This window comes from Musa acuminata, chromosome BXJ1-6, assembly GCF_036884655.1.
Source record: "Musa acuminata AAA Group cultivar baxijiao chromosome BXJ1-6, Cavendish_Baxijiao_AAA, whole genome shotgun sequence".
Lineage (NCBI taxonomy): Eukaryota > Viridiplantae > Streptophyta > Magnoliopsida > Zingiberales > Musaceae > Musa > Musa acuminata.
Genome location: NC_088332.1, coordinates 22,769,261 through 22,778,613, shown reverse-complemented (window position 1 = coordinate 22,778,613; position 9,353 = coordinate 22,769,261). Strand labels below are relative to the sequence as shown.

The following is a 9,353-nucleotide window of genomic DNA, read 5'->3' as shown; positions in this document are numbered from 1 at the left end:
TCAAGACCGAGATCTCATTGGGAGTTCAAGTGTTCGATTGAAATCCAAATGTTAATCGGAAGTTCTGTGGGAACCAACCGAGAAGTCCAGGAGTTTGCCATAGAAGCTCATAGGAACTCACCAAGAAGATCGTCGTAAAGTCCAGAAGCTTGTCGGGAGTCCTTCAGAACATTATCGAGAGTTCGTCGGATGTTCATCGGTAGTACGCCGAAAGCTTGCCGGAAGAGCAATTGACGCACCGGAATAAGAAGCACTATAAATTATGTCTTAATTATCATAGTTAGAGCATAAATTAAGTTAAGATTAGGAGGTAATCCCACTAACTTAATTATGGGTCAACTAGGCCCTTAACAAGGCTGAATTAGGCCGAATTGAATACCCAATTCAGCCCCTGAAAACATAGTCGACGGTGGCACTGCCTGGAAAGCAGTGCCCCTGGATTCCTGGGCAATGGTACCATCGGCACTAGTGCTGCCAGCGGTGGTACTATCCCTGTTCGACGGTGGTACCACCCAGGGTCATATCAGCGACGGTAGTACCGCCCAATAACGACGGTGGTACTGCCAATACCTCGGATTCCGGGGATGTGACAATTTTTTGCTCCAATTTTGAAGCCATTATGGCCTATAAAAATCCCACCCTTTTCTTCATAAAAGGGTATGAAACCTATTGGCATAATCTTGAGTTCTTGAGCCTTAAAGTATTGTAAAAGTTAGAGTTCTCCTCCTTCATCTCTTAAGCCTTATAACCATCCAAGAAAGAGGAGTGAGACTTGTAAGAGATCATCTCATAATCCTAAAAAATGGATAAAGTACTGTAAAGAGGTGTTCGGTCTTCACTTACTGAAGGAAGGCTTTTAGTGGACGCCGAAGACCTCGTCGGAGGAGGAATCCGAAAGTGGATGTAGGTCACGTTGACCGAACCACTCTAAATCTGGTTTGCATTTCATTTTGAGCAATCTTCTTTAACTGCAAATCATTTCATAACAAAGTGCTTCTTCTCCTCATCTTACTTTCACTATATTTATGCTTTCAAGTAAACACCTTCTGAGATCGGCTTTACTCGTACGAAGACTTTACGAAACCAACGCTTTTCATTTGTGCAATTTACATTACTGCAAATCACCTTAGTTTTCTCTTACACTTTCACGAAAGCTTTCAGGTTTAAATTCTTTCTGAAATAGATTGAATCGAAACCATTCTAGATGAAATAGGTTTTAATCAAAAAAAAAATTTTGAAATCGTAAAAGTTTTTTACTGCACTAATTCACCCCCCCTCTTAGTGTCGCTCTTGATCATAACATCCCTGATCAAAACATCCTGCGTCACTCTAAATGTATATCAAATCATAAATACTTATCAATTGGTTTCATCATCAAAATCCGAGATTCAACATGTGGATCTTGAGGGGAAGGACTGGACTATGTTATGGGAGGCTCGTTTGATAGGATTGGGGGTATATGTTAGTGATAAATGTTTGTTGAAGTAGTTTGCATGGTAGGAGACTCGTGATATAAAGACTTTGTGGGCTTGGGGTTTATTGTATCGAAAAGCATTATGTTCTAGAGAATATCATATGAAGACATAAGGCTTAGATCTTAATGTTTTCTTGTGAGAGGCATAGAGAAATAACCATAGATAACATAGACAACCAAATACTTTAAGTTTTTAAATATTTAGAGATTTATGAAATAATATTTTAAATAAAGACTGATTTTGTAATACTAGAGTAAGCATACGATTAATAAGATAGACTATAATTTGAAAGATTAGAGACATGGAGGCCTGATATAGAAGGGTGAGATCAGTTTCAACTATATATCGATGTTTACGTTCGATAGAGCTAACTAGTTGAGGAGTATGTGGGGGAGATCAGTTTCAACTTATATACCACAAGCTGAGAGACAGGATGTTAGAGCTTGATATTCTGAGAGACAGGATGTTAGAGCTTGATATTCACCTCTACCATCAGAGTAAATTGTTTTGATTATAGACTAAATATAGTTCTCGACCAACTTTTTAAAGTTGGTAAAGATTATGAAAACTTCATATTTATGGTGAAGAGGATATAATTATATGTACTTAGTGAAATAATATATAAAAATAACATAAAATCTAAAATTGTCAAAATAAATGGTTGGTGAAAGGCCCTAAACATTGGTATAAATGATTTCAAATGGTTTAAGCAAGATTTAGAGGATGTGCCAAAGGATTGTTTATAACTTTTATTGCTAAGACGAGCATCATAATGAGTTATAAAGCTACTTGATTTAAAAATGAGAAGAGAGTAACAAGAAAGTAATTTTTGCCGGATAAGAGACAAGGGATGACCAAGATGACGATGTTACACATCAATTAGAGCTGTAACCAAAGAGTGAACAATGTCTCTATTCTGACTTTGGACCAAGGATGCACCTATAATTAAATCCTTAACAAGAAAACAATTAGAAAAGAATTCAATTAAAGTATTATTATTTTTATAGAATTGAAAAACGAAAATAAGATTTCATTTAATATGAGGTGTATATAGAACATTATCAAATATAAAATTTGTAGTATATGAATTAAGCGTTGTGAAACTAGTATAAGTAATAGGAATTCCTTTATCATCACCAATAATAATATTTTTATTTTCACTATAATTATTGTGGATAGACAAATCTGAACATAGGATCACTTCGTTAGCAGCGATGAACCAATAAGGATCTGATCACTAGATGATTCGATCACTAATCAGAGGCAACGATAGGAACTGTAGCGAACGTGAAGGAAGAGAGAGACTACATCAATATGAAATTAATGAAGCAGGGGAAGATAAGCGTCTTTGAGAAACCCCGAGTGATGAAGATTGGGCACCCATTGCCCCGTAACAACAGAAAGACCTCCGAGCAAATCAACGAAACCTCGATTGTGAAGATGTGGTTGTGATGCAGTAGATTTTGGTGCAGCATCAGCAGCAATAGATTTGGGTAGTGGAGAGCAGAGATGTTGTCCTCATGGTGAAGAGCAAAATATAGGTGATCGCTTGGATGGTTGAGGATCCATCGTTGCTGACGAGACATACCAAGTGGAGGGAAAGGTTCAAGGGCAGCGGAGAGGTTGGTGGTGACACGGATGTGGAAGTGAAATTGGAAGTCACCGTGATGAGGAGAGGTGGGCAGCGAGAGAGCCATCATAGATAGGCGACACTGTAGGGAAGAGCGATGGAGGAGAGGCCGGTGAGGGTAAAGAGGAATGGGAGCGGCTCAGCGAGATGTGGCTGAGGAAACTCCGTTGAGGAAGAACAGAGAGCAGCCTAGATGACGCTTGCGAAGTCCAGCACCGTGAGCAGTGAGTTGCCTTGATGCGACATATCTGCCAAGTGTGGCACATGTGATGGATGGATTGCTGAGTTGTGGTCGGCTGGGCGACAACAATGGCCGGATGTGTCAAGTGGTTGACTTTAGAGATGCGAAGAAGTGACACAGGCGTTATTGGACAACGCATCAAGTTGGGATTGAGATTGCCGTCGGTGAGGATGTGTCGCTTGGGGCAGAGAGCGCTGTAGCAATGGGCTACAACGAGTGGATGATGTAGAGTGGCAGCGGGGAGAAGACACGTGCCGTTCATCAAGAAAGTATCGTAGTCACCATAGAGAAGAAAGCGACGATAGTAAGATAGTCATCGTCATTTCAGATTAATGTCATTGGAGATGCACCAAGGTAGAGGAGAGAGGGTTCTTAATGTCGACTTGGTGGAATAGGAGGTCTTACTCTAGGAAGAAGAGGGGGAGGAAGCTATAGTCGTCATCGATATGTGAGATGCGTGCTTGACTCACCAAGTGCTTCTACCATTGTTAGCGGCTCAAGAAGGGAAAAGGAAGACATCACAGTGAGAGATTGGAGTGGAAGACAAAGGCGCAAGGTTCTTCTTTGGAAGGTGTCAGAGCTCAGTGAGGAGCAATTGCTATCGTCGGACAACGAGAAGAGAGCTCACTCTAAACAAACCACTTTGATACCATGATAAATTAGAGTACGATGCAAAAGATGATGAGAAGTTTATTAATATATTTTTTATTTAAAATTTTTTTTTTCTCAATAAAATAATAAAAGTTCTACGTATAATTAGAAAATATTATCTACTATCAATAATTCTGTCTTGTTCTTCTTCTATTATACATTGAGAGTTTTGGATATGGATGCCTTTTCCTTCATGCTTTCATATTCCATGTGAATTCCCATGGAAAAGGACCTCACACCTTGTTTGGGCATCTTTAATTTCACTCTCTTTTTCACACCACTTTTTGTCTGCCTTGAATCAAGCTTCTTCCCGCTGTCGTTAATGCTTTAATGCAAGCACCCACCATTTGGCACAAAAGACAAATTACAGAGGACATGCAAAGCAAGCATTGTATCTACATGATTAGCTGTACATGCTACGTAGCTATTCACTATCATACTACACACCAACGCCCGTATGGCAATCATGCTTCATAGTACAAGGGGGACCATATCCAATCGTTAATCTTATTACTCAACTAAATTAAATTAGCTAATATATTTGTAAAGTATATATTCATAGTTGATGGCAATATGATTTGATACCAATACCACTACTCCAACCGGTCCCAAAACAAGAAGAACCGTCAAATTTTTTATATTAATTGGTCCGTCTTTTCATGTGATTATTCCCACCAATCGATAACGTTCATGTCAATGGACCGATTAGATATGTGAACAAATTTGGCTCAGCTTGTACGGTTCTCTGTGTCATATTCTATAAATATTTTTTATTTTTACGTCCTTGGATTTTTTTCCTTTTTAAATAATAAATTAATATTTTGCTTAAAACGATAAAAAGAATTTGAGATCATATTGTAGAGCAATCAATCATGGTAACTTGTTAGAATATAATTAGTATCTCTTGAAGCTAATTTGCATGGTCGCTTTAAATACACAATCCCCTACCCAACTTCCCTCCAACCCCAAAAGATTGAAGGGGGGTTGGGAGTGGGGCTCAAACAGAAGAGCTGGTTTTGTGCCTTACTCCTGTCGTCTTTGATTCCCTCCTGTAATTGTATAGTCATGGACCGGGTGCGACCCTGCAAGTTAAGCTCCGCCCCGGTCGCCAACTCCAAGCGCCATCGGGAGGTCCTCCTCGGTAGGTACGAGCTTGGCCGCCTCCTTGGCCGTGGCACCTTCGCCAAAGTCTACCTGGCGCGCTCGGTCAGCGACGGCGCCGCCGTTGCCATCAAGGTCCTCGACAAGCCCGAGGTGGTGGGTACCGGCATGGCGCGCAGCGTGCTGACTGAGGTGGCCGCCATGCGCCGCCTCGCCCACCCCAACATCCTGAAGCTCCACGAGGTCATGGCCACCCGCTCCAAGATCTACCTCGTCATGGAACACGCCCCCGGCGGCGACCTGCTCACCTGCGTAGCCCGCTGCGGCGGCCTCCTTCCGGAACACGCCGCCCGCCGTTACTTCCAGCAGCTCGTCTCCGCCCTGCACTACTGCCATGCCCGCGGCGTCGCCCACCGCGACCTCAAGCCCCAGAACCTCCTCCTCGACCGCGACGGCAACCTCAAGATCTCCGACTTTGGCCTCGCGGCGCTCCCCGAGCAGCTCCGCGACGGCCGTCTACAGACGGCCTGCGGCACCCCGGCCTACACCGCGCCCGAGGTGATCCGCCGCAAGGGGTACGACGGTGCCAAAGCCGATGCCTGGTCCTGCGGCGTCATTCTCTTCGTCCTCCTTGCCGGTTCTCTGCCCTTCGACGACGCTAACCTCGCCCTCATGTACCGGAGGATTCACAAGCGCGACTACGCGATTCCGAAATGGGTTTCGCCGCCGGCACGGCGGCTCCTGTACCGGCTGCTGGACCCCAACCCCGAGACCAGGATCACCATCGCCGCACTGATGGGGAACCCTTGGCTGAAGCGGTCCCTGAGCTTGGACTCGCAGCTAAGTAGTATCGTGGACCAGCCTCCGACGACGAGAGATTATATCACGCCCGTCATGAACGCATTCGACATCATATTGCTGTCGTTGGGCCTGGACTTGTCTGGGCTCTTTGACGAGGCCAAGAACAAGAAGGAGAAGAGGTTCAGCTCGACACACTCCATCGAAAAGATCTTGGAGAGGATTTCGGAGACGGGGGGGAAGCTGGGCTTCGTGGTGGATCGGCGGAAGGGATCAGCAGGAGGGACGGTTGCTGCCGGGTTGTCGAGGCAGGGTTCGATCTTGTCGGTGGAGGTGTCGGAGGTGGCCTCGCCGCTGATGCTAGTTGAGATGAGACTGGAAGACTGCAGCGGCGCCGACGACGAAGGATTCAGCTGGGAGGACCTGAAGGCGGAGCTGGGGGACATGGTTTTCGCATGGCATGACAGTGGGGACTCATGAGCCCGCAGCGGAGCTGAGATTGGTCGTAATAATATTGCAAGTAGAGGATTCATGGAGGAGACTTACCTCTCCTGCTTCAGTGGTTGCAGTTTTCTGTGTTGTGTGTTTTGTCTCAGTAGTGTGTTTTCTGCGTTGTAGTGTAGATAGATAGCTCTTTGGCCATCCAAGAGGTCAATTTGATGTAGACAAATTGGTTTGGTTTGGAAACAGTTCTCAAAGGATTAATTGAGTATATCTGCAAGCATGGCATGCAAGAGAAGTCATAGGACAGTGGACAGACTGTAGAGGATACTCACTAGATGGCTGACACTGAGATTGTACAGATAGATGTTAAGAGCTTCTCTGACATTGTGCTTCTGTGTTGTCTGTTTAGACAATGTATCAGGAAGGTAGTGTTGCACAAGCGAAGACCCATATAAACTTTTTTAATAACTTATCTTAACCATATGCTCTTGCTTATAAATAGACCGTTACTGTTGTCTGTTTAGACAATGTAGTTGGTCTCTCTCTAGCATATTCTCGATTGCTGGCAAACTAAGGAACGGTGGGGATTCGTGACTTGCCATATTAATTGCTTTAGGTAGGGGGTGCAGCTAAGCATCATCAACCTTCCTCTGCATCCATCACGAAGTTAGTGTTGCACAAGTGAAGACCCTTAGAAACTTTTTTAATAATTTATCTTAACCCTCTACTATTACTTATAAATAGACATGACCTTTAGGGATTAAAAGAAATATGTTACATATCTCATAGAGGACGCAGTTAAAGATGAGAGTCTAGTTCTTCTTGCAAATTGATGCGATTTTGGATCTAAAGACGGTACCTTCGCAGATTATGTAGAGATCCTGACATCAAAAGGTACGCATCGTAAAATTAGATATAATATTATTTGATTTCAATCCTAGTGTAAAAGATTGTTTTCGTATTTCATATAACATATAACCGTTTTTATGCTTATAATTGGTATCAGAGTCTAGGTTCTTGCAATCAAATACTTTATATCTATTGTTTTCTGATTTACGATACTTGAATGATCCATATTTTATCGATCTTTATTCCTATCTATTCTGTTTTATCATGGACAAAGATAATTTTTTTATAAATATGATCATCAATTATCACAAAGTAGCAATGGTCGTTGTGCGACACTACTGCTGACCTTGCTATGTATGGATCTACTGGCGACAACAGCTGCATCATGCAACATGCGCGCTAGTAGTCGCGAGCGACCGTGCATCACAACAGTCATAGTAGTTATTGCTAGGCTAACCGTGCAAGCAACCGAGCGACGACAGCAACCGCGCCCAAGCGGCAATCACGTCTAAGTGGCGACCGTGCGCAGGCAGATCGTGCCCAAGCGATGACTGTGCGCGGGCAGGCCGCGCCCAAGCGGCGATCGCAGTGAGCAAGCCGCGCCAAGGTGGCGACCATGTGCGGGCAGGTCGCGCCTAGACGACGATCGCTCATGGGCACAAACTGCGCCTAAGCGGCAGCTGCGCATAGGCAGAACCCGCGTCTATGCAGCAGTCGTGCGCCGAGAGAACCAACGTTCAAGTGATAGCCGCACTAGGGTAGCAGCCGTGCGCGAGCACAGGCTGCACCCAGGCGACAATTGCGCATGGGCAGGTTGCGCCCAAGCGGTGGCCGCACGCCGGGAAGGTGCTGCAAGGGGGGCCATATAGTCGGTAGCCACCCGTAGGCAGTAGCCACGTGTGGGCACAGGCAACGCCGTGATGTCGACAGTCGTGCGCAGGCGACGACCGCATCGACAGCAACCGCGCAAGCGGCGGTGTAGGAAGATTAGGGTTTTTGATAAAATTATAGTTTTGCCCTAAGGTTGCCTTTAGTTAAATTATAATTCTTCCCTTCTATATTTTATTAATACTTTTTAATATTTTTGATAGTTCTGCCCTTTACAAGTCACGTAATTTTAATTTATGTTTTGTCAACATATTTACAGTTTTGCTCTTATGAAATTGAGAATTTCTAATTTATGTCCTCAATTATAAAATTAATAAATATGATTTATTATAATTATGATTGAATTTGATCATGATTATATTTTGATTATTTGATTATATTTAATTTTGATTAAAAAACTATAAATTATGATTTACTTTTATAGTTTTCTCATATGACTTATTGATTATATTTTTATATGTGGTACATAAAATATAATTATTATTCTTGGATATTCATTTAGTTATTCACATGTATATATTTAAAATTATAAAATAATATTTATCTTTCACATGAAGATATGATTTATATATTATCATAATTATCATATGAGTTTTTTTTTTCTTTTGCTGATTAATATTCAATAATTATTATGGTTGTTATTCTATTATTGAACTACTTAACATAAATTAAATTTAAGAAATTTGATGAATGAATTAGTGCAGCGGATAAAATTACGTCGGTTTGAAAATCTTTCGTTAGATTAAAATCGATTTTAGAAAGATGTTAACTTGAAAAACATTCGTAAGAGTATGCAGCTAAAGTAATGAGGAAGTATAGTAGTTTATAGTGAAGGTAAATAGTAAGAATATAAATGCAAACCGATTTATAGTGGTTCGGTCATCGTGACCAACATCCACTCAGCCGATTCCCTTTCCGTCGAGGCCACCGGCATCCACTAACGATCTTCCTTCAATGGGTGTAGATCAACTACCCTTACAACTCGATTCTCCTTTTGACAAGTTCACGAGAGAACCTTTACAACCCCATTCACTCATCTCTTAAATAAGAGTAACACTTAGAGCTTAAGAGGAGTTTTCACGAGATTACAATAGCATTTTTGTTTCTTTTGTTGAATCTCAGATTTTGATAATAAACTCGATTATCATTTGTTTATCTAATCTATATGTTGAGATAAGTGTGCAGGATTAACTACAATGGTAGTAAGACATGCAGTAGGTGTTTGTTAGGACCCTTTTTCTAAGCTTTTGAATAATGTTTGTTGAGTCTGTTTAGT

At 42.3% G+C, this 9,353-nt stretch overlaps 1 protein-coding gene across 1 annotated transcript; it reads left to right on the top strand.

Moving 5' to 3' along the window:
* Positions 1 to 4,975: 4,975 nt before the first annotated feature.
* On the top strand, positions 4,976 to 6,661 carry LOC135676629 (CBL-interacting protein kinase 4-like). The gene has a single exon (XM_065188016.1). It carries the CDS (start codon positions 5,063 to 5,065, stop codon positions 6,374 to 6,376), a length of 1,314 nt encoding a protein of 437 aa, XP_065044088.1. The 5' UTR covers positions 4,976 to 5,062; the 3' UTR covers positions 6,377 to 6,661.
* Positions 6,662 to 9,353: the final 2,692 nt, after the last annotated feature.